The sequence below is a fragment of the Macaca nemestrina genome, chromosome 19 (genome assembly GCF_043159975.1).
Source record: "Macaca nemestrina isolate mMacNem1 chromosome 19, mMacNem.hap1, whole genome shotgun sequence".
In the NCBI taxonomy this organism is placed as follows: domain Eukaryota; kingdom Metazoa; phylum Chordata; class Mammalia; order Primates; family Cercopithecidae; genus Macaca; species Macaca nemestrina.
Window position 1 is genome coordinate 80,029,171 of NC_092143.1, and position 25,274 is coordinate 80,054,444.

The window sequence follows — 25,274 nt, forward strand, 5'->3', positions numbered from 1 at the left end:
ATTGACCATTAACTAGCAAAGACTGTGTTGTCAGTACTGGGTAGAATTTTCTTTATGTGTCCAGGATTAAAGGATATATTATGTTAGACACAAATAACTGAAATAGAATGATAATTTTAATGGTTTTCTTGTAAATCTTTTTTTCTTAGATTAGCAATCGAGTCCTGTATGTGTTTTTCACACATGTGCAAGAACTCTTTGGAAATGTGGTACTAAAGCAAGTGACGAAACCTCTGCGATGGTCTAACATGGCCACGATGCCCACACTGCCGGAGACCCAGGCGGGCATCAAGGAGGAGATCAGGAGACAGGTGTGTGCACCCTGCCTGCCACAGCCTGCGTCTGCATTGGCCATTGTGGAGTCCAGTGGTGATGGGCTCTTGTTTCCTGAGCACTTTCTGTGTGTCTGGAGCTATGTGAGGCACACTGAAGTCGAAAATTCCCATCTGGTACTGTTTCATGCTGAATAAGTCGGAATACCATGGTGGAAAGAGCATAGTTTTTGGAATCAAAAGACCTGGCTTTAAATTCTTGCTCTGCTCTCAGTTATAACTGATTTTAGGCGAATTCTTAACCACCTTAAGCGCTGGTGTTCTTGCTTTAAAATGGGCCCTCTTAAAGGATTGGTGTGAAGATTTTGCCACAAATGAGACAATACATGAAACAGGCCAGGCACGCTGTAAATAGTCTAAAAATGTTTGCTTTTTCTGGACAAGGTTGCTGTCATCAGCCATATTTTATAGATAAGAATATTAAAATTTGGGGAAGTTAAGTAACATGATTATTTATTATAGACCCAAGAGTTGAGCCCAAATCCTGGGCGTTTTTACTATGTTATTTTGATGGAAGTAACCATGCCGTGTTTGGGTGGGTGTGTGTAATCAAGACTAAATAAGAAAGTTAATTACATTTGATTATTTATTTGCATGCACTTTATCAAACCCCTGCTTGCTTTTCCTCCCTTGTGTCTGCCGTGAGCTCCCAGTTCTTACTAGTTAATGATGATGACATTGGAGATGGGGATGTTAAGTATTATTGAACCAATACAAATTAGCGAATAATTCATTGGCAAAACAGTAAGAATGATTTTTCAATCATATCAGTGCCATTATTTTACTCTAATGAAATAAAGGATAATTGAAAAATAGTTGATTCTTCATCTTTAGAAATTGCATGTGTTGTTTAAGATAAGAGGATATGGAATGCAACTTAGTGTGTGGCATTGCTTTCTAGGAGTTTCTTTTGAATTGTTTACATCGAGATCTGCAGGGCGGGATAAAGGATTTGTCTAAAGAAGAAAGATTATGGGAAGTACAAAGAATTTTGACAGCCCTCAAAAGAAAACTCAGAGAAGCTAAAAGACAGGTGGGTTACTAGTTTGATACCTAATGTTTATAATAGAACGTGTTGGAGTCTTTTATGTCCTTTATGTGCTCTTTGAAGTATTTTCTTTCTTTCCTTTTTCTTTTGATATTGACCAGGCTGGTCTCAAACTCTTGGCCTCAAGTAATCCTCCCACCTCGGCCTCCCCCAAAGTGCTGGGATTACAGGCATGAGCCACCACGCCCAGCCCAAGTTCTTTCTTTTAAGAATATTATAGATAATGTCACTTGAAGTGAACTTCTCTGGTGGGAAATTTATTCACTAAAATGTTTCTAGTCCTGTATTATTGATATTGCAGCCTGGTGTCAGTCACATGTTTCAATGTAATCTAGAACGTTTTTTTTATTTTTTTTGAGACAGGATCTCGCTCTGTCACCCAGGCTGGAGTGCAATGGCATGATAATGGTTCACTGTAGCCTCGACCTCCTGGGCTCAAGGGATCCTCCTACCTCAGCTTTCTGAGTACTGAGTAGGTGGGCCTACAGGTGTGTGCCACCATGCTCAGCTGATTTTTTATTGCTTGTAGAAATGGGGTCTTGTTATGTTGCCCAGGCTGGTCTCAAACTTCTGGGCTCAAGCAGTCCTCCCACCTCCCAAAGTGCTGGGATTATAGGCATAAGCCACCATGCCTGGCCTAGAAAGTTTTGTTTTAATTAAAAATGAATTTACTAAAAAATTTGTCATTTCCTGCTCGGTTATACCTGTAAACAAGGCTTTCTGCAGATGAGAAGCAGGCTGGATGGTGACACACCTTCGGGGACTGCTGGAATTTGAGGCATTTAGTATCAGCTCTTTGGAAATGTAGTGATGAGGGTTGCCTGGAAGGTCCTGAAGATCAGGAGAGATTCTATTTATGTAATAAGAAGAAGAGGGGCATGCAGTACCTGATGAGTTTAGGGTACACCAGTCAGACTTTTGAGTTCCCTCTTGTTTAGTGTGTGTTGCTTGGTTCTGGGACTGTGAGTGGACCAGCCACAGCAACAGTAAAATCCCAGATCTCTGGATCACCTTAAAATCCACATTGCAGATCCACTGCAGCATCTAAACAGCACATCCAAGGATCATTAGTTAGCCCTTGCCTGAATTGGGGAACATGATAGTAGGTCTCTGTTGTGGTTGTGTTAAAAAGACAAAGGCAACCTGAGTCCTTCTGTTTCTTTGAGGTTAGAGATTTGTATTCATGTGGAGGATAGCTTTGTGAGACGGGGCGCATTCGTGGAACTTTTCCACGGCACTCCGGGGTATGGAATCTAGCGGAAGCCCTCTGTGTGTCTTCCTTCTTTCCCTAGCTCACCAGGTTCTCTCTCTCTTGCTTCCTTTACCTGTTTTTTGTTGTTGTTGTTGCTGTTAAAAATTTCCCTTCATGTCTCAGCCTAGAATTAGGTATTAGAGACGGACCACTCAGGCTTCAGGGGCAAATTGTAATTGTTAATCATACGGCATTGCCAGTCAGCCTTTAAATGAAGAGTCCCCTGACTGACCTAGGACAGGGCTGATGGAGGTTTGGCTTTCGTTTATCTTGCTTCTACATCTCGCTCAGATAAAGGAATCATGATATAGCAGCCAGAGCCAATATAAGAAGGGATGGATTAACTTTGCTTTACCGATTTTCCCGATGCTGTGTTTTCACGCCAGCTCATTAATTCACAAAGTGCACAAAAGATTCCACAAAAGTCTAATGTATTTTTATGTATTAGCAATGCACAATTAGATATTGAAACTAAAAAAAAAAAAAGAGACCTAAATAAATGGAGAGATAAATCATGCATGTGGTACAGAAGATTCAATGTCGTTAAGATGTTAGATTTTCCCAAATTTCAACTTTGAGGAACAAATGACTTTTAAAGAAAGAAGTAACTTATATTAACAGACTAAAAACAAGAAAAACCCACAACATCATATCAGTAGATGCAGAAAAAGATTTGGTAGAATTCAGTACTTATTCATGATAAAACTCCCAGCAGATAACTTTCTCATCCTGATGAAGTACATCTACAAAGAATCTACAGTTATCATACTTAATAGTGAAAGACTAAATGCTTACCCTAAGATTGGTGTACACTGCAGGGATTTCTGCTCTTACCACCTCTATTCAGCATCGTACTGGATGTTCTAGCCAGTGCAGTAAAGCAAGAAAAAAGACATGCATATTGGAGAGAAATAAATTTTTATTCTTGGATAACATGATTATCTGCCGAGACCAGCTCAGTCGGGGAGACCCTAACCCAGCGGCAGTAGAGGAATTAAAGACACACACACAGAAATACAGAGGTGTGGAGTGGGAAATCAGGGGTCTCACAGCCTTCAGAGCTGAGAGCCTTGAACAGAGATTTACCCACGTATTTATTGACAGCAAGCCAGTGATAAGCATTGTTTCTATAGATTATAGATTAACTACAAGTATTCCTTATGGGAAATAAAGGGATGGTCCGAAGTAAAGGGATGGGCTCTGGCTAGTTATCTGCAGCAGGAGCATGTTCTTAAGGCACAGATCACTCATGCTATTGTTTGTGGTTCAGGAACACCTTTAAGCGATTTTCCGCCCTGGGTGGGCCAGGTGTTCCTTGCCCTCATTCCAGTAAACCCACAACCTTCAGCGAGGGCATCGTGTCCATTACGAACTGTCACAGTGCTGCAGAGATTATGTTTATGGCCAGTTTTGGGGCCAGTTTATGGCCAGATTGTGGGGGCCTATCCCCAACAATTATCTACATATAAAATCCTAAGGAATCTACAGAAAAAGAACTAATCAGTGAGTTTAGGAAGGTTGTAGGTTACAAGATCAGATACACAAATGTCTACTGTATATCTATATATTAGAAATGCACAATTGGATATTAAACCTCAAAAAAAAAAAACACCTAAATAAATGGAGAGAGACATCATGCATGTGGAACAGAAGATTCAATATCATTAAGATGTTAGGTTTTCCCAAATTGATCCGTGGGTCCAGTCCCAATCAAAATCCAGACAGATGGTATTTGTGAAAATGAATAAGCTCTTCTAAAATGTATGTGGAAATACAAATGACCTAGAATAGGTAAACAGTTTTGAAGAACATCATAACCAGAAGATTGGAGGACTCATACTACCTGATTTCAAGACTTGCTACAGAGCTGCAGTTAATTGAGACCATAGGTATTGGATACGGATACACATACAGAATAGAAAGTTCAGAAGTCGACCTACACATATATGGGCAATTACTTTTTAATGAAGATACTAAAATAATTCAGTGGGGAAGGGATATTCTTTTCAACAAATAGCACGGGAACAGATGCAAAGAAAAGAAAAACTTTACCCATGCAACATATGCAAAAAATAGCTTGAAATGAATCATAAACTAACACTAAAAAAGCTTCCAGAAGAAAAAAAAAACAGGAAAAGATCTTACTGACCTTGGCTTAGGCAGTAATTTCCTAAATAGGACACAAAACCTATTATAAACTATAAAAGAAAAATTTGATAAATTGAATTTCATCAAAAATTTAAAAACATGATCTTCAAAAGGTATTAAGAAAATAAATATCCAAGCCAGAAGCTGTGACAAAATATTTGCAAAAAGCTTGTGTCTGATAAAGGATTTGAATTTTTTTTTTTAAAAGATGTTTACAGTTTAATAAGAAAGCAACCAATTTTTAAAAGGCAAAAATTTGAACAAATACTTTACCAAAGATCATATATAGATGACAAATAAGCACATGCAAAGACTCTCACCATCATCAGTCATTAAGGAAATACAGATTAAAAGTACTCTGAGATAACAGTATACATCAGCTAGAATAGGTTGCTCTTGGTAATGCGAAATGGTGTAGCCATTTTGAAAAACAGCTTGGCAGTTTCTTATAAAGTTAAACATACTGTTACTTACCATAGCACCCAGCCTTCCCACTCCTAGGTATTTATCTAAGAGAAGAAAGCATTTGCCCTCACAAGGCACGTGCGAAATGTTCCTAACAGCTCCAGTTACAATAGCTTACAACTAGAAGCAACCCCAATGTCCATCAGTTGGTGAATGGATAAACAAATCGGCGTACATTTATTCCATGGCATATTGCTCAGCAACTGCTGATACAGACAACCAAGTAGATGAATCTTAAAAGCATTGTGCTAAGTGAAAGAAGCCAGATAATCACATTACTTACTGATTGATTCCATTATGAAACTCAAGGAAAGGAAAAACTGCAGCGATGGAGACCAGGACAGGGGCTGCCAGATGTCGGCGGATGGTGGAGGAGCCCAAGGGCACTTTGGCGATGGAAATGTTCTAGAGCATGATGGTGGTGCTGGTTCCTTATGTTTGTGAACACTAAATTCTGTGCTCAAGATTTACACTCCTGACCACACGCTCCCTAAGTATTACATAGGTAATTTCTGTGGAAGAGTACCAGAAACGGCAAGTACATTCACCAGTATTGAGTATTTTTGACAGTGCAGGCACAGACTAAGATTTCCATGTTATATTCCAAGCCCAGTTACCAAATGCCCATCCAGCTAGATGGTTCATCTGACTGTTACTGTTTCCATTCTAGGAAATGAGAAGGAAACGTGTGAATTTGTTGAATATGTGTTACACATAGGCTGAGCAGTTCTTTTTTATTTGTCTCACTTGACAGGAGTGTGAAACCAAGATTGCACAAGAGATAGCCAGTCTTTCAAAAGAGGATGTTTCCAAAGAAGAGATGAATGAAAATGAAGAAGTTATAAATATTCTCCTGGCTCAGGTAACCTAAAATCTTTTTCTATTTTTCTTTTTTGTTTTTGAGACGAAGTCTCACTGTTGTCCCCTAGGCTGGAGTGCGTCGAAGCGGCCTCAGCTCACTGCAGCCTCCGCCCCCCGGGTTCAAGCGATTCTCCTGCCTTGGCCCCCCAAGTAGCTGGGATCACAGGCACCTGCCACCACGCCCAGCTAATTTTTGTGTTTTTAGTGGGGACGGGGTTTCACCATGTTGGCCAGGCTGGTCTAGAACTCCTGACCTCAGGTGACCCACCAGCCTCAGCCTCCCAAAGTGCTGGGATTACAGGCGTGAGCCACTGCGCCCGGCCTGCAAGGCTCTTAATGGTCATTTAAACATAACTTGAGAAGCTCTAGTACAGATGTGAATATTTTAACCAAAATTATAAAGTGATTTTGAGGGCCTGTGTCTGTTTTATTTGTCCCTTCCTTTATGTTGTGTTTGTTAAAATGTTCGGTTATGGCGAAAGAAACGACCTTATATTCACTAATGTCTCCTTGCTGGGCATTGTTCTAGATGCTTAATCTCATTTGGTCTACACACAGGTCTGAATTATCGGCCTTTTCCCTCATTTCCAGATTAGTGGTACTTGTTCCATATTAATGAGATCAGACTTTTAAAAATATTTTAAAAACCGTTGTTCCTAACATTACAAAGTCTGGGATCCTTGAAATGTTAGGTACAGATTTTTTCTAATAGTTCTTGCTAATAACACCTTTTAGATATTTTGATTTTATTCTTTGCAGGTTAAAGTCAATTGTTGGAGGCAAATTGTCTTATCAGTCCTTCACTGATTTAACAGGTATCCCTTTTGTGCCTCCTGTATTCCAGGCATAGAGCTGAAGATGAGCTCATTTCTTTCTGTATTTCTCAAGTCTGCCTCACTTTGTTCTGGAAATTGCCAGAGTTTAACCAGAAAGGAATGAAGTTCTAGGCTCTGACAACATTGTGTCTGGGGTTCCAGAAACTCATGTGGTTTCCCTAAAGCGCAATAGGTTTCAGTCCTTCTCTGTCACCTCTGACACATGTGTTGTTTGCCTCACAGAGCACACAACTGTTTTCCCTGAGGAGAGGATGAAGTCCCAGGTTATGCCTTTGTTTCAGGGTTCTTCGGTCTGGTGTGGGATGGAAGGTTAGCTTTAGTAGGTGTGCAGAGGCACAGGAAGTCCCAGATTATGCCTTTGTTTCAGGGTTCTTCGGTCTGGTGTGGGCTGGAAGGTTAGCTTTAGTAGGTGTGCAGAGGCACAGGAAGTCCCAGGTTATGCCTTTGTTTCAGGGTTCTTCGGTCTGGTGTGGGATGGAAGGTTAGCTTTAGGAGGTGTGCAGAGGCACGGGAAAGACATCTGTGTGTTCAGAAGCATCTGGGCAGTGCTGTGCCCTTCGCCTCCAGGGGAGAGGTTCCCAGCGCCGTTGGTGTTTGTGGGTGGTTCATTTTGGCACGTGACCATGGTGAGTAGTTACCTTCTCAGCACCTGCTCGTCTGGAAAGAACGGCTGTCCCCAGCTTCTCATCCCCACAGCCACCTTCCGCTACTCTCCTAAGTTTTGTCTGCCTTGCTGCTTTTCTCTAGGTCGGAGGGGCTCGCTAGATCTTGGGCAGATAGTGATTTTTTCCCCATTCTTTTAATAAGACTGATGATCTTACAATCTTAGAAATGGATATTCTGGTAAAGCAGAATATTATTTAAATACCTTTGGGCCAGGCACGGTGGCTCACGTCTGTAATCCTAGCACTTTGGGAGGCTGAGGCGGGCGGATCACCTGAGGTCAGGAGTTCGAGACCAGCCTGGCCAACATGGCGAAACCCTGTCTGTACTAAAAATACAAAAATTAGCCAAGCGTGATGGCGGGCGCCTGTAGTCCCAGCTACTCAGTGGCTGAGGCGGGAGAATCACTTGAACCCGGGAGGCGAAGGTTGGAGTGAGCCTAGATTGCGCCACTGCACTCCAGCCTGGGTGACAGAGTGAGACTCTGTCTCAAAAAAAAAAAAAAAAACCTGAGGACTTTACAGAGGATGGTGGCTTATGGAAAGGTGGAAAACTTTGTGATGGTCTTCCCTTCACACTGATCTGCCTTAAAGGTGACACTGACGCCAGCCAGACATCTCTTGGATCCTTCTTTTCCTAGTGACCCCATCAGAGGTCACCATGGCCCTACATATGTCTGCTTTCCTGAGACATGGGGAGGCATTAAGAGTGGGAAGCCAAAGCCAGTTTCATCCCTCAAGCCCTGGCTCCTCCCTGTGTGGTGGCCTCACAGGGGCCTTCGCAGGAGGCGGATATGGGGTTCCTGTGTGGCATTTTGTTATTGAGAAAAATCTAGTCATTTCCCCAAAATAACTTTACCTTTTCTCCAAGAAGCCGTTTCTTGACCCTAATGAGATAGGATGTCTTTGGTTGTGCAGGACATAACTTGTGTTCAGCACTCAGTGGGGCTCAAGAATTCAGGGCAACATGGGAGACCCCAAACAAGTGACATTTCCTGGGCTGAAACTCTGCGGTGTTCACCAGTGATCACTGTTTCAGGAGAATGAGATCCTGACTGAACAGGAGGAGCTCCTGGCCATGGAGCAGTTTCTGCGCCGGCAGATTGCCTCAGAAAAAGAAGAGATAGAACGCCTCAGAGCTGAGATTGCCGAAATTCAGAGGTAAAGGAAAGCCAAGGTTTTGAAGCTTCTGAGACTGTTTCTTTAAATATAACCATAATTGTTTTAGCTCTCAGACTTTCCTACAAAAGAATAAGGCATGTGAAGTTAATCATCTTTAAGTGTCTTATTTATTAGGTCTTAAGAATGGTGTTATATTGAGTAGAGTCATGAAAACGTCGTAAATATAAAAGGAGGTCACAGACAAGCACGCCCAGTAGCATCTTCCTTTGTCTCTCACCTTTGCAGTCGCCAGCAGCATGGCCGAAGTGAGACTGAGGAGTACTCCTCCGAGAGCGAGAGCGAGAGTGAGGATGAGGAGGAGCTGCAGATCATTCTGGAAGACTTACAGAGACAGAACGAAGAGCTGGAAGTGAGTTTTGGGGGATACAGGCAAAACGCATACTAACTTTTAGAAAGTTGTAGAGACCACATATTTCCCCTCAGAATTGCCCTTCTTTTTCTCAGTCACCAGCTGGAAGGCTGAGTAGAGAGGAATTTAGGGGGACATCTCACCGAGAGTCTGTAGGACATTAGTCTGTAGCTAAGTGCTGGCCAAGCAGATGGCACCTGTGTGTCTTCCTCAGGCTGTGAAGTGGCGTTCTGTGACTTTAGTATGACACGTAGAACCTTCTCCAACCGATGTTAAAGGCAGGCCTCACCTGACTGTGCCAACCTGAGCAGCTTTGAATGACCTAGTCTCTGTTCCCAGAGAAGGTGAACAGGAAAATCGGCGCTAGTGATGGAAGGAACAGTCTCCCGAGTCTCCCTGTGGGTGAAGCAAGACAGTTTCTCTTGTCCTTAGCCCGAGAAGCAGCAGGTGAGAGGGAATCGGTGCTAAGAAACCAGGAGAGGCTGCACAGTGAAGAGAAGGCGGCAGAGAGAAAGGTCTAGATCACAATTTCCCTTCTTACCCCAAATAAAAGATTGTGTCCAGATATTTTGCCTAAGGATTGAGAGAAGACATCCTTTTCATAGAAAGGAATCTAAGGACAGAGGGACAGCTCTGTGTCCCTCATTTGGGTTGGCTCAGTGGCTGGTGCGAACCAGAACTACCCCCTGCATAGAAAAGCAGAATTCCACACACAGCCACTGACTCTGAGTAGGAAAACAGAATCCAGAAGTATTGTACTTGGAGTGTAGGCTGAATTGCTGTAATAAAGAGAATAACATAGTGGTCTAAACAAGATGGTGTCTCTTGTGTGGCAGGTGGTCCAGCCCATCATCCTCCACACCAGTTTTTTCCACGCGGGGTCCAACGTGGCTGCTCTGTCTTGCCACTCCTAGCAGGACTAAGTTAGCAGGGAAGGGAGAAGGCATGCCCAGTGGCCAGGGACAGGGTGCACGCGTGGCACTCGGTGCTTGTGCTTATGTCTACACCCCTTTTGCAGAGCCTAGTCCATGCCACACCCAAGCAAGGGAAGCTGGCACCCGCCACAGAGTGGAGGCCATGGCGGGCAGGGCCGCTGCTATTCCGCGGTACCTAAACTCTGCCGAGTATGTCCAGATGATTTAGAATTGATAGTAATTTTCTATAGTTTGATTGAGTAGGACATTTCAGAATTACAGTAATGCCATTCACAAAAGACAAAGGATATTCACCTTTGAAACAAATCTAGTTTTTTATCTGATCTCTAACTCCCCTTTCTAATTGCTGCTAAAATTACTTTTATTTTCTCCTTAAGGGCTGTTCAGAAGCCAGTTCGAAGTTATGAGTTGTCTATTTTAAACACTAGGACACTGAATTATTAAAATGACGGGTTTCAGTTGGCACATGGATGTGTCTCCCTCCAGTAACCAGGAGCGGGGTTTCCAGCCTCACATTCTGAGGAGTCACGTGGCCCTCACTGTGCACTGTGCGTTCTCCCTGTGTGTGTCTTCTGTTTCACAACCCGTTGACTTAAAACCAGGTTCCTCTGTAGGACGCCCTTGCTAACTGCGCTCTGCTCCTGAGAAATCGTCCTCTGATTTCCTTAAGTGGTAACTGCCCTTTCTGTCATTCCCCAAGATAAAGAACAATCATTTGAATCAAGCAATTCATGAGGAGCGCGAGGCGATCATCGAGCTGCGAGTGCAGCTGCGGCTGCTCCAGATGCAGCGGGCCAAGGCCGAGCAGCAGGCACAGGAGGACCAGGAGCCTGAGTGGCGCGGGGGTGCCGTCCAGCCGCCCAGAGACGGCGTCCTCGAGCCGAAAGCAGCTAAAGAGCAGCCAAAGGCAGGCAAGGAGCCGGCGAAGCCATCGCCCAGCAGGGACAGGAAGGAGACGTCCATCTGAGCAGCCTGCGCGGCCGTCTGGAGTCCGCGAGACTGAAAGGACCCGTGCATCTTACTGTAACCCGGGGGCCAGGCCGGCTCTCCCGCTGTACATTCTGTAAAGGTGTCTTCTCTTCTCAGACTCTTCCTCTGTCACACGTCTGACTCCTTCGCGTCAGGCTCAGGTTCCATGGGAGGACGAAGCAGTGGACACATTGTGGGCTTTAGGGACAGATGAGTTTTCCAGATAGTGTCAGCTTATTTGAAGATTAATTTTCTTTGTTAACTTAAAATAACTATTTTAACCCTTGAGTGGCTTCTTTTTAAACCAAAAATCGTCTTTCTTTGCTTTTTTATCACAGCAGAATCAGGATCTCTTTCTCATTCAAGGGGGGAACCACACCAGGTCAGCGCTGCACCTGCTGTGGCCGCCGCGAGCCACGCCCTCCGGGATCTCTGGTACCGTCACTCTTGCTTGTGCCTTCCACACCTTCTCGGTGCAGATCCCTATGGGGGAGCTGCCTCACGTTCTCTGACTGGTCAGAGCAGCGCCTGGTGGGTGTTCCCTGGTCCACCCTCCTGTCTCCTGCAGTTGTAAACCGCAGTCCATAAGCCCGAGTCACCAGGACGGCCTATCTGGCCTAGCCCGCCCACCCGCCCTGGGCAGCGCAGGCCTGCGGGGAGGAGGCCGCCCGTTCCCGCGGGTTCCTCACTGCGGGGACCAGCAAAGGCCTTCTCACTGGGTTGGTCAAAGGTAGTCACCTTGGCCTGGTGCATCCACAGAGGATGTTGCTCAAACCAGAAATCTTTTAAACGACTGACCTTCCTTAAAAACTGAATGACTCTGATTGCTTGCTTGGGCTAGAATGTACACGTCTCCTTGCCTGAATAAGCCATATATATGCTCTTAAACAAAAGTTTGAAATTATCCATATCGTCTCAGTGAACCTACTGGTGGACTGACTCCCAATTGACAAGATTGAGCAATAGAAAAAAATTCCTTTCCTTTGAATGGTAACTGTGATTCGCCCCACCCTATTTTCTTGTCTCTGGTCCATCCAATGAGACATGAGACGGATGCTCTGATGCTCTGAGGCTTCTGGGAGGCCGGGCCCTGGAGGCACGTGCTGCAGGTGCACTCTGTCAGAGTGAATAGCACCGTGAGACAGGCCAGGCTCGTGGCTCGGAAGACAAACCCCACACACACTCAAGGGGACGAAAACAAACCCCAGAGGGCTCTCCTCCTCCTCCTCCTAGGTAGTATTTATTTTCAGCACCTGTTTGATGCAGTTTTTAATCCTCTACCTATTGCACTGTTGTGACTCGTTGGCCATTATTTGATTTTTGTACGGAAAAAAGCTTTGTTATAGAAATCAGCATACTATTTTTTTAAATCTGGAGAGAAGATATTCTGGTGACTGAAAGTATGGTCGGGTGTCAGATATAAATGTGCAAATGCCTTCTTGCTGTCCTGTCGGTCTCAGTACATTCACTTTGTAGCTGCTGGCAATATCGAAGGTTCCTTTTTTGTTTGTGTAAACTCTAATTTCTATCAAGGTGTCATGGATTTTTAAAATTAGTATTTCATTACAAATGTCTCAGCATTGGTTAACTAATTTTTGCCAGGACCATTATTGATCAAGCAAATAAATTCAACAGCCATTTGGGAAAAAGAAAAGCTTCTTCTAGTGTTTTTGTATCCATTCTTTCTGTGAGGAGATTGAGTACTCTGCGGCTGGTGAGGAGGTGGCTGAGGCATTTCTTCAAGGCCAAGGGGGGACAGTGTTTTGTTTTCAGCTCACCTCTTTGAGCTGTACCCCTCACCTCTGCAGACACGGGGAGAACCCCGGACCCCTGGCATGCATGTTGGCTGCGGCGCGCCTCCCTTCCACGAGCCCACGCTGCTGCAGAGGGAGCCTATGTGTGTTTGCAAAACCCAGCAGACTGGGTTGGGTCTGCGTACTGAGCAGCTCCTGGCCCCGGTGGGAACTGCATACAAGTCCCACTGCATACAAGTCCGCTGGCCTGGCTTGGCCCCAGGCATTGCCATTTACAGACATTTGCATTTCACACGGTAAATGAGGACTCAGCACAGCCAACCATAATTAGCATGTCTGGGATAGACTGGTCTAGAATAAAAATGAAGTTTCCATTGCTTTTTTTTGCTTTAAAAATTCCACAATTAAAGTATCTGTCATTGAAAGCTTAGACAAACAGCTGACTTCTCTGTCTTCTGTTTTGTGTAGTTAAATCTATAATGTTACATTTATATAGCTAAATTCTCCTTGATGGAAAGTCTCAGACGCCCGGATGAGGTACATTTAGCATTGGGAATCTGGAGGTACTGAGGTGTGAGGCCTGAGGTCACCTCCCGAGATGGGCTCTAGTGCAGCGTGGTCTTTTTTTTTTCACTGCAGCTGTTTCTGTGAAGAGCACACTGCTTGTTATGTGTTAGGATATCTTAAGAACAAACACACCTTCTGTGTCCAGCCAGGCGGAGAAAGATGCAGCCTTGGCATTCTGGAGCTCTCCACGGAGACAACGCGCCCAATTCCATGTCTGCAGCCTCAGCCCTGGCCCATGATTCTCACAAGGGATAGAAGGAAAAGCCAGAGTCAGTTAGCAGGCAAAGCCTTCAGTGTAAGATCCTACAGCTTTTAGGGAAGGTGGGCAGTGCCCCTGGAATGTTCTAGACTACAGCCCAGGAGACCCAGGAGATGTGATAGCAAGCCTGGGCAGAGGAGGGGGCAGAAAGGCCCTTAAATGCCACATATAGGGGCTTTTTTGTGGAGCAGGGACAGTGCCAAATTCAAGTTCTTTACCCCCAAATATACCATGTTAGCATAGCCACTGCTTTAAAAAAAATGCTACTAGTGTATGATTCTAATGCAGTTTACAGAACTGAAATACTGGGGGCCAAAAGTATGTAATAGCAGACAATCTGCAGCTCACACATGAGGCTGTATCAAGGGGCCAGGTCCTCCTCCAGTTTCTGCTCTGATGCTTTCAGAGGCCTTCGGAGACCACCCCACACCCTCCACAGCTACTCCCCAGCCCTGCCCCCATGACCCACTTCACATATTACCTATGCATTTATCTATTTATTTGAACATCCTTCCCAGTGAAATCTGTTCACACTTATATCCGCAGTGTGTAAATATCTGGGTTATAATGTGAGAGGCAGCAGCCAAAGGCTTATTTGTAATAGTGTAGACAGGAAGCAGCCCATGTATTCTCAAATCCCACACTGAAGTTCAAAGGAACTTATTTTGACTTACTGAGGAGTCCCCCCCCCCGGCTAACTAAATAAAACCAAAACTCACAGAAGCACCAGGGGACTCAGACAGGCCAAGGTTTTCAAACCAGGCTTACAGGAACATCGCACATTTATACACGCAGCACTTTACAAAACCACCTTCACAGAGGACCTCATTTGCCTGCAAAACAACCTTGTGAGAAACAGGGTAGGTTTTACTAATTCCCATTTTACTGACGAAGAAATCGAGGCTCAGAGATGCTTGATTGTGTCTCAGGAGCTTCAAGACAACCCCCCACTGTCTTCGGGCGGTGGGGGGGGGTGTCCAAGCTGTGCCAGACACTCGGCACCCACCTGCCCTTAGGGCTGTAGGCAGGAGCAGGAGGAGCACCCAAGAGGCACCTGCTGCCGCCAAGAGCAAGACCCAACCCCGGGGACACAGGCAGATTCCAGAGAAACTGATAAACTAGTTAAAAGACAAGTATTTTAATCTAGTTTCCCCACTTTAAACTAAATCATTAATACAGGTCACAAATTGCATTTATTGGTAGACATCTAGAAAACAATCAAAAGTGTATATATCTCTCTCTATAGATCTTATTAATAAATTTTATTTGGACAAGAGAACTTGTGCCACAACAGTTTAAACAGCATGATTAAAGACTGCAGCACTCCCAAGAGTGGTCACAGGTATGTACAGTATGTGAAGAAGTTGCACCTCTGAGCTGATCATGATCAAGTTAAAAACACCAGACATACATTATACGTCTAATAAATTTCCTTCAGGTCATGACCAGCATGAAAAAATCAGACACAGACACTCAGCAACCATTCTGTAAATGTGTGCAGCAATATGCTGCGCTTAAGAGTTAAAGTCAATCCTACTTTTGTGTTAGCATCAAGCCCTCAGGGGAAGTAAAAAACCCTCCTTTCCCATTTACACACATCAGAAATGATTCACACACAGGGCTGGGCTGGACAGCTGGTCACACAGCCCAGCAAGTCCTTGTGCCTGGGAGAGAAGAGTCAGGGCTGATACTGAAGGTCTCTTTCACATCTGGGCAAACGTGTGCCTTCAGGCTGTAAGAATTTCATTTGTCGGCTGTTAAATAAAACCAGGAGAAAGCAATGCAGGTCTCTGGGAATCTCATCCCTTCCATAAGGAAAATGCTCTGCCAATTCAAGTTTCATTCAGTCAGGAAGACGGAAGGATTTAAGGCTTCGGTGACAATTATAATCCTCTGAGAAATTATTTCCCCTTAAAGTCAAGATAAGATAATAGTGTTTACTGTACTTTCTCTTGACTCTTAAAATCCCTGGCAAAAAACTTGCACCTGCAGTGAAGCCTGCAGGAGAGGGAAGTCGCTCCTCCCCCGAAAGCTATCCCAGGTCACATACGTGCGGAACGCCCACTGAACCTCGGCTCCCACGGAAGCAGGAGAGACACCGAGATTCAAGCCTTCTAGTAGGTTGAGGACGCTGTGCTCATGGCATCTTCAGAGATTTTGGTACTGGCAGGGTGGATGCTTGCAAAATACTTGACATCGCTGTCCCGGTCCATCTGAAGAGCCATGATGGTCTGCTCCACAGCCTCCTGGTGGCAGCTGGCAGAGGCCAAGAAATAGTCTGGAAATGACACGTGCACAGGACAGATGAAACCAGTCCAACGGAACATTTCAGAGTTCCGTCAAGTACGAGTATAAACAGTTAAACTGGGTATTTCTACAAGTACAAACAGAAGCCACACTGAAACATAAACAGTAATCCAACCTGATTTGTTATAGGAAGAAAAAGTGCCACAATAAAAAGAGTTATGAGATTTATCTTGTTTTTATAAGACTAAATCTCATGATATTCAATGACAGCTAAGGAATATTAAATTATTAAATAAATAAATAAATAAATGAAAACATCACACTTCTTAGCTATTAAGTAGCAGTAAAAGAAAAACGCTTCCAAACACCAACTACAAAAAAAAAAAAAAGGAGGAAAAAAAGCAGCAATATTCATTTATCCTTATTCTTTGACGTCTACTACAAATTTCTTTCTGTGCTTCATTCATCCATGCAACTATATTGATGAGGTGTTTGGGTGGCAGGCGGGGTGGGGGTCGATTAAATAAAATAAACCACCTTTAATCTTGAAGAGATTATAATTTCCAACAAAACAAATACTACGGGGCATCTGTCTCTTGCTTAATGAAGAGAAGGAGGGAGAGCAAACACAGGTACCAGCCTCCATACTGAAGATTGCAAGATTGCAAGTGGCATGCTGCCAGCCAATAGTTTGCACATAAAGAGAACGAATACCCAATTTTAAAAACTAAGTTTTAGGTCAGGCACGGTGGGTCATGCCTGTAATCCCAGCACTTTGGGAGGCTGAGGCAGGCAGATCACATGAGGTCAGGAGTTCGAGACCAGCCTGGCCAACATGGCCAACATGGTGAAACCCCGTCTCTACTAAAAAGATAAAAAGTTAGCTGGGTGTGGTGGCAGGCACCTGTAATCCCAGCTATTGGGGAGGCTGAGGCAGAAGAGTTGCTTGAACATGGGAGGCAGAGGGTGCAGTGAGCTGAAATCGCACCACTGCACTCAAGTCTGGGTGACAGAATGAGACTCAGTCTCAAAAAATCAAGCAAACAAAAAAGCTAAGTTTTAAATGATAAAAATGATCCATGCCTACGATAAACTCCAACTTGAACAGTAGAGGACTAAAAAACCCCTTTCATCTTCCATGCCCTCTTGGGAGAACCACCAGAACAACTAAAATATTTCCTTCCACCAGATTATTTTCTCTGAGCAGACAATACTTCTGCTTTGGTATCTGTTGATCAGCGCAGTCGACAGACCTCCCTCTCTACTCACACGCTTCTCCTAGTAGAGTCACTACCTACCTTTTTCTAGCAGAGTTTGCCTTAAGGTCTTTGCAAGCAGCACTCGCACGTTAGGAACCCTGTCATTTGCTAAGGTCAGCAGATGCGGCATCAGATGCACAGCAAACTGGTCCATGGGAAGGCAGTCATCCTCAATGACAGTCTGGGGAAAAGAAACAGCTGCTCTAGGCTTCTCTGTCAATGCAGCCAAAAACTCGTCTGCTGGCCAACAAAATCTCTGAGTGACCACAGGCACAAATTTTACTTACTGCTTTTTAACCAAAATTCCAGGTACTTGGGAACTCAAATAAAAAATTACATAATTAACTGCCCACATGGACAGACAGGTTTTAAACTGCTCTACGGAGACCCAGAGTGTTCATTCACACTTTCATTTTCACACCTGTGCTCTGGGTCCCAGGCATGAGCACCCTCTAGTGGGAACCGTGGTATGGTATATGTGTGCACAGTATGTGTGTGGTGTGGTACATGTATGTATGCCTGTATAATATGCAGTGAGGAACACGCATGTATGTGCACTGTCAAATGTACACATGCACACATGTCTGAATGTGTGTAGAGCAGAACACGCACATTCCAGGTGTGTGGTGTGTGGTGTGGAACATGCATGTACAGCAGTCACGTGGGGTGTGTGTGGTGCGTGCCAGTGAAGAAGGGGCTTGGCTGGCTGGGAGGGAGGGGCCAGCAGATGCCCAACAATGGGGACAGGTGATCCTAGAAACAGCCAGGCTACCGTAAGGTTCTGTTTCTTAAGAATAAGGAAGAGGATGAGAGAGAGGTAGGAAGTCAAAGAAGACATTCTTCTAGGAGAAAACCTCACTAACAGGTAAGCCCAGGGCCTCGCTTACCTGGCAGACAAAGACAAAGGCTTGCCGACCAGACCACTTGGGACATCTGCCAAAGTTCTCCACAAGTTCATTGATGAGGTCCACTCCGAACGTTGGTGGTGTTGCCGCATGCAGCTTCTTCACCATCTCGCTGACCTGGGAGGGTGAGTGTGAAGTGAGGAACAGCTTCCAATCTAGGATCTTAGAGTTTACTGATCTAAAATTTTAAAAGTTCAATACATACCAACTTGTAGGAAATCCAACGAACAGAAGAAACCTTGTCTGCACACAGATTCAGAGCAATGGGACGTAAATAGTCATAAACATCTCTGGGACTATATAACTCTAGAAGTAAAATCAGCTGTCTACAAAAAGGAATTACAAAAAGATAATGTTTAAAAATCGGCGAGACAAATGAAAACAGGTTCTCATTTAAATAATCTGCAATACTGGATTACGGAGCACCTGTCTCAAACACATGCAAAGAGGAGCGACTAAGCGGACCTCTCCTGTCCAGTTACCTCCAGTCTCTGCATCTGGAAACGCACTTACATGCTATTCAAGTTCCGTAGAGTGTAAGGAAAACAAAAGCCGTAGCGCTCTGCATCCATGGGAACTGAGAGAGCAAAGCACTTCCTAGTATGTTCAACTGGAACATGGCCCACACTGATCCATGGTTACAGTGTGGAACGTGCTGAGAAGCTTCCATCTATAATCAAGTTTCTCAGTAAGAAGTTCCCGCAGGGGCAGGGAGTCTGCTGTGTACCTGTCGGGGCTCTGAGGAGCCTTCCTGGAAGGGACTCACTAGGGATAACAGAGGGAGGGTGTCCTCCAGCGACCTTCCCATCACATCTGAGGGGCCCTGAGACTTTCATGACATCCACCAAGCTAACCTGAAGGCTTCAATGATGCCCTTGAAGAAATACCTTGGATGTGAGACTTTTGCCTTTCAGATTTTATGTTCGAGATGATTGACATTTCTAATAAGCAGGAAGTCAACTGTAACACGAATGTAGATTATGCAGTCATGACAATGCACCTGTGCATACAAACATACATCCTCAAACAGACACACGTACTTTTTGACAAAGTTCAAAATCAGAATTCCAAATAGGACATCAATTTCTGCTTAGAATACAGAAAACTGCAAGAATGTCACTGACCCTACAGTAGAAAAAGCTATATAAACTTCAAGATCTTTTCTTGAGCCCATCAGAGAGCTGGGGTTGCAAAGCACCCAAACAGCCTAACTTTCCCCCTCAGCAGAGCCCGGAGGGACAGGGCACCTGCCAGCACATAACAGGGTGGGGAGAAATCAGCTCGAATTGTAGCCAGCTGCCCAGGGCCAGATGGTGGCTGGCACGAGCATGGAGTGGCTCAAGCAAAGCCATATGTGCCCGACACAGGGAGCTCACATCCCCAGTCAACCTTCTGACCTTCTGACTTCCACAGGGTACCTGCCTCCCATGGGTGCTTCAAGAAAGACAGTCAGGAGAAACAGGAGCGATGTCTCATAGCAGGCAGAAGCGGCTGACGGACAGCCACGAATCACCAAGCACTCTACTGGGCCCTTCACTCACACAAAGCAAAAGGCTTAACCTGCTGGTGGAGGGGCCCAAAGCCTATCCACCCTGTGGGCCAGCAAAAACGCTGCAACTGGGGGAGAGGACAACTAACGCTCCTTATTCTAGGAGGAGCTGCAGGAAGTCCTGCCCGAGACCAAGCACAGACAGGAGGCCCCACCCATTACACAGGGGTGCAGGTATAGCTCAAGCCTGGGTGGAATACTCGCACTACAAGACCACTGGTGCCCCAGCTCCCACCCTCAGCAAACGGCAACGGTAGTGGCAGCCCACAGTGAGGAAAACTGAAGCCCCAAATACACTGAAGGTAACCACAGCAATGACAAAACGCAAGCCCAGCTTGATCCTGACTAGCTGGACTCACATCCCGGCACTACATGGCGGAAGAGGAGGCGTGCATTTCGAGTCAGAAGTGGGCAAGCCAGAACTCAATGGAGAGGCATTTTTAATACACTGAAAGACAAACTGTCAGCCCCACATCCCATACTCAGCAAAGACGTCATCTGAAAATACACGTGAGGTGTATGATCCGGAATATATAAATAGCTCTTACAACTCAACAACACAACTTAAGATAAACAACCCAATTTAAAAATGTGCAAGAGACTTGGATAGACATTTCTCCACAAAATATACACAAATGGTTAACAGGCTTATGAAAAAGTGTTCAACATCATTAGTCATTAGGGAAATGCGAATCATACCACAACGAGGTGCTGTTCCACACCCATCAGAACAGCTATCAATGATAAGCGAGTGATGGATATGCTAATTGCCCTTATCTAACCACTATCCAATATGTATTGCAACATCATTACATACCTTATAAATATGCACAATTATTATTTGGCCAATTTAGAAATATTTTTAAAATTTAATAGGAAAATAGGTGTTAGTGAGGACATACAGAAATTGGAACTCCCATACGTTGCTGATGGGAATGTAAAATGGTACAGCTGTTGTGGAAAAGTGTGGCAGTTCCTCAATGAATTAAACACAGAATTACCATATGGCCTTGCAAATCCACCTCAAAATAACTGAAAACAGATTTCAAGGATTAAATCTTGTACATAAACGTTCCTAGCAGCACTATTCACAAAAGACCACACACCCAACCCAAATGTTCCTCAACAGATGAATGCACTAAATGAATGTGGTATATCCATACAATGGAATATTTACTCAACCATAAAAAGGGAGGCAAGTTCAGCTAGAGGATACAATATGGAGGGACAACTGAAAGCATTGTTAGATGAAGAAACCAAGCACAAAAGGCCACATGTGCTATGATTCCACTTGCATGACATGTCCACAATAGGCAAATCCATAGATAGTAAGTAGATGCTTATTGGACATGCGTTTTTCTTTTCAGGAGGTTAACATTTTAGAACTAGAGGGAATGGTTCCACAACATTGTGAATGTACTAAATGTCATCAATAGCAAATTTGGCTATGTGTATTTCACCATGATAAAAATAATATAAAAATGAACTAAAGACATTTTCAGGAAAAAAAAAAAAAAGTTGAGGAAATTCACTGACAGTAAGACATGTATTACAGGAAGCGTTAAAGGGCTAGAACACCACATAGAAACTTGGATCTACACAAAGTAATGAAACTGAGAGAAGGTAAAAATGAAGTAAATATATACCCCTCCAAAATATAATCTAATAAACTGTTAGAACTTACTCAGCCAGTTCAGCTCGAAACCGCCAATTTCTACTATTATCTGTCACCAAAAACTCCTGAAGTTGATAAAGATACTCTCTTCTTTTGTCAATATGAAGAAGCTAAAGTAACAAAATAAAAATATTTACCAGGACAAGGTACAGACATTATTTCTTTTATTAGAGTGTGTAAAAACAGACTGTAAGCAATATGGTTAATTCTTCTGAAAAGGAAATGTAGTAGTTGTATTTAAATGTTTTAAATTTGGTATTAAGTTTATTTTTCCTTGAATAACACCATTTGCCTTCAGGAATCACCATCTTGTCTGACAATCTTTATTCCTTGTGTCTATCAATGAGCCACACTAAACCCCACAGTACGCCGGGCACAGCTTGATTACAGGACTTGCCCCCCTTTATTCATATGACATCCTTGTTGCCATGGCCCCACTTAAGGCAGTAATTATGCTCTTAACCACGCGTGTAAGCCCTGCATGTGGCACTGTGACAGCACAGAGCAGGCATTCAGTATTTGTTGAGAGAAAAAAAATAAAGAAATGTATCCCAATAGCTGCTCTATAAATATTTAAAGGGGGAAAAACCAACCTAACTGTACATCAGATGGAAACCAATCACAGGGAAAAAAGCCAAAGTGTGAACTGAGTGACCACACATCTTCAAGAGACAGTCTAAGGACAGAATGTGCTACGAAGTCCTGAATATTACGTAGCTGATTTGATGTGGGAATTATTATTGGTGGAGTAACTCTGAAACTATTTCATTTATGTTGTGGAACTGAGCAAACTTTTTTTTTTTTTTTTTTTTGAGACAGTCTCACTCTGTCATTCAGGTTGGAGTGCAGTGGTGTGATCTTGGCTCACTGCAACCTTCGCCTCCCAGGTTCAAGCGATTCTCCTGCCTCAGCCTCCCGAGTAGCTGGGACTATGGGCACCCGCCACCACGCCCAGCCTATTTTTTGTATCTTTAGTAGAGACGGGGTTTCACCGTGTTAGCCAGGGTAGTCTCGATCTCCTGACCTCAAGTGATCCGCCTGCCTTGGCCTCCCAAAGTGCTGGGATTACAGGCCACTGCGCCCAGCCACAACTAAGTATTATACATTAATGTTGTTAAGAACAGACTTTTTACCAGGAGTAAAAAGAAAAAAATATATAAAGTGAAGAAAAGAGAGGAAACAGTATTGAAATGGAAGTAGTTCTTAACAATATGAAGTTAGTAATTAAAAAAAAAAAAAAAAAGTACACACCTCCTAGCTACTATCTCCTGAAAAGACCTAAAAGAAATGACAGCCCAGGAGCAATAAGCACTTCCAGTGCCTGGATCTCAGTTTCTAAGGACCATTCTCCACTAAAAAGGACCACCGTTCCTTGGAGAAATAGCTGACTCCAGGCTGGGACAGGGAAAGGCAAAGTTGAAACTGCAAGTGTTGATACGCTTAAAAATAAAAGGACAAATCAAAGGACACAAGAGGCAGCTTTAAGGGGTCCCCACTAGTCAAATTTGATGCTCAAAACAAACGACAGAAATGGATTCCATTACGTTGAATTTTTTAAATCCTAGAGTCCACACCAATACTAAAACAACTTTTGAAACCGGGGAGGGAGAGAAGGCACAGGTTATTTTACACAGGAATGTTACTTAATAAAAACAGAAGGAATGGCCGAGCATAGTGGCTCATACCTGTAATCCCAGAACTTTGGGAGGCTAAGTCGGGGCAGATCACTTGAGCCCAGGAGTTCAAGACCAGCCTGGACAACACAGCGAAACCCCGTCTCTACAAAAGATACAAAACTCAGCTGGGTGTGATAGTGCGCCTGTGGCCTCGGCTACTCAGGAGGCTGAGGTGGGAGGATCATCTGAGCTGGGAGAGGTGGAGGCTGCAGTGAGCCATGATCGCACCATTACACTCCAGCCTCGGCAACAGAGTGAGACCCTGTCTCAAAATAAGTTAATTAATTTAAAAAAAACAGAATTATGAAAATAGAAAATCACTCTTTCACAATCAACACAGTTAACTGATTCAGGTAAGAACCATGTACAGATGCCTGGCTATGAGAGCACTGGTGAAGGACTCTAGAGAAAAAGATACTCAGAGTTCTAAAGTATCACCTCACCAATTCTCTATTAACCACAAAAGGTGAAAGGTCATTTTATAATGGAATTGTCAGCCTTCTCGTCACAAATGATGGGAAGAGCCAACATCACATTAGCCCTGATGTGACACATTCAGAAAAATGCATGAAAACCTACACAGGTTAACATGTCTGCAAAAAAACCCTGCTTACCCAGAATCAAATTGTGTAAATTCAAATTGAGGGTAATTCTGTAAAACAACTGGTTTGGACTCCTCAAAAATGCCAGTGACACCTAGATTTAAGAGGACTAAAGAAACATAACATTTAAATTTAATATGCACTTTATGGGATTCAAAATTGAGCAGAGAAAAACTAAAAAGGACAATACTGGGACAATTAGAAAAATTTCAGGCCAGGCGTGGTGGCTCACGCCTGTAATCCCAGCACTTTGGGAGGCTGAGGCGGGTGGATCATGAGGTCAGATCAAGACCATCCTGGTTAACATGGTGAAACCCCATCGCTACTAAAAAAAAAAAAAACAAAAAAAAAACAAACCAGCCAGGTGTGGTGGCACACACCTGTAGTCCCAGCTACTCGGGAGGCTGAGGCAGGAGAATCACTTGAACCTGGGAGGCGGAGGTTGCAGTGAGCCAAGATCATGCCACTGCACTCCAGCCTGGTGACAGAGCAAGAATCTGTCTCCAAAAAAAAAAAAAAAAGAAAAAGAAAAAGAAAAGAAAGAAAAATTTCAATATGATCTACATAAAATATAGGTCTCAATGTTTTTGTTTTTTACTTTTTTGAGATGGAGTCTTGCTCTGTACCCCAGGCTGCAGTGCCTACGATCTTAGCTCACTGAAACCTCCATCTCCCAGGCTCAAGCGATTCTCCTGCCTCAGCCTCCTGAGTGGCTGAGACTACAGGTGCCTACCACCACGCCCAGCTAATTTTTTGTATTTTAGTAGAGACAGCGCTTCACTATGTTGGCCAGGCTGGTCTCGACCTCCTGACCTCAAGTGATCTGCCTGCCTCGGCCTCCCAAAGTGCTGGGATTACAGGCGTGAGCCACTGTGCCCGGTCTCAATGTTTTTTAAAAGGGAGGACTCCAATTACTTCTATCACTCAAGCCTTAGAATTATCAGAGTCAATTTCAAGGCTAAAGTCTAAGAAAAACAACAGTACTCCAGGATTAAACAATTTGTAAAAAATCAAGGCTATTCACTTTGGAGATAACAGCTCTTAAAGTAGTGAGGGCTAAACGTAAATTCTCGGACTCCTGGAATACCACATAAAGCCTCCAAACTTAATACACAGCTGACCTTCAACAACAGGGGTGTGAACTGCATCAGTCCACTTACACGGAATTGTCTGTCCCAACCAAGTGAGGATTGAAAATACAGTATTCCTGGATGCAAAGCCGGAGTACATGGAGGGCAGACTTTTCCTACACGCAGGTTCCACAGGACTGGAGTACTGCATGGATTTGAGTGTGCATGGGGGACCTGGAACCATTCCTCCTGCACATACTGAGGGATGACTGCAGCTAATGGTTTTTTGTTTTTTTTTTTTTAAACATATATTTCATTCAATAATTTTGAAAAATAAAAAGGTACAAACGTCTGTAAACTATCATCAGGCCGGGCGCGGTGGCTCAAGCCTGTAATCCCAGCACTTTGGGAGGCTGAGACGGGCGGATCACGAGGTCAGGAGATCGAGACCATCCTGGCTAACCCGGTGAAACCCCGTCTCTACTAAAAAATACAAAAAACTAGCCGGCCGAGGTGGCGGTCGCCTGTAGTCCCAGCTACTCGGGAGGCTGAGGCAGGAGAATGGCGTAAACCCGGGAGGCGGAGCTTGCAGTGAGCTGAGATCCTGCCACTGCACTCCAGCCTGGGCAACAGAGTGAGACTCCGTCTCAAAAAAAAAAAAACACTATCATC

The 25,274-nt window shown here is 44.1% G+C and overlaps 2 protein-coding genes across 5 annotated transcripts in view; one reads left to right on the forward strand and one right to left on the reverse strand.

Moving 5' to 3' along the window:
* Window positions 1-11,829, forward strand: part of LOC105478887 (ralA binding protein 1) — a 60,571-nt gene extending 48,742 nt beyond the window's left edge. Inside the window, exons 5-10 of the mRNA XM_071085688.1 lie at window positions 150-311; window positions 1,234-1,365; window positions 6,000-6,107; window positions 8,644-8,765; window positions 9,012-9,135; window positions 10,771-11,829. Of these exons, the coding sequence (XP_070941789.1) occupies window positions 150-311; window positions 1,234-1,365; window positions 6,000-6,107; window positions 8,644-8,765; window positions 9,012-9,135; window positions 10,771-11,037 (915 nt within the window). The 3' untranslated portion in view covers window positions 11,038-11,829. The remainder of the gene's footprint in view (window positions 1-149; window positions 312-1,233; window positions 1,366-5,999; window positions 6,108-8,643; window positions 8,766-9,011; window positions 9,136-10,770) is intronic.
* Window positions 11,830-14,793: 2,964 nt separating this feature from the next.
* LOC105478885 (protein phosphatase 4 regulatory subunit 1) overlaps window positions 14,794-25,274 on the reverse strand; it is a 72,468-nt gene continuing 61,987 nt past the window's right edge. For all 4 annotated transcript variants that reach the window (XM_011736610.2, XM_071085687.1, XM_071085686.1 and 1 more), the window contains 5 exons: window positions 21,264-21,364; window positions 18,236-18,356; window positions 18,013-18,147; window positions 17,165-17,306; window positions 14,794-15,897 (listed from right to left, as the gene is read on the reverse strand). In XM_011736610.2, the coding sequence (XP_011734912.1) occupies window positions 15,734-15,897; window positions 17,165-17,306; window positions 18,013-18,147; window positions 18,236-18,356; window positions 21,264-21,364 (663 nt within the window). In that variant the 3' untranslated portion in view covers window positions 14,794-15,733. The remainder of the gene's footprint in view (window positions 15,898-17,164; window positions 17,307-18,012; window positions 18,148-18,235; window positions 18,357-21,263; window positions 21,365-25,274) is intronic.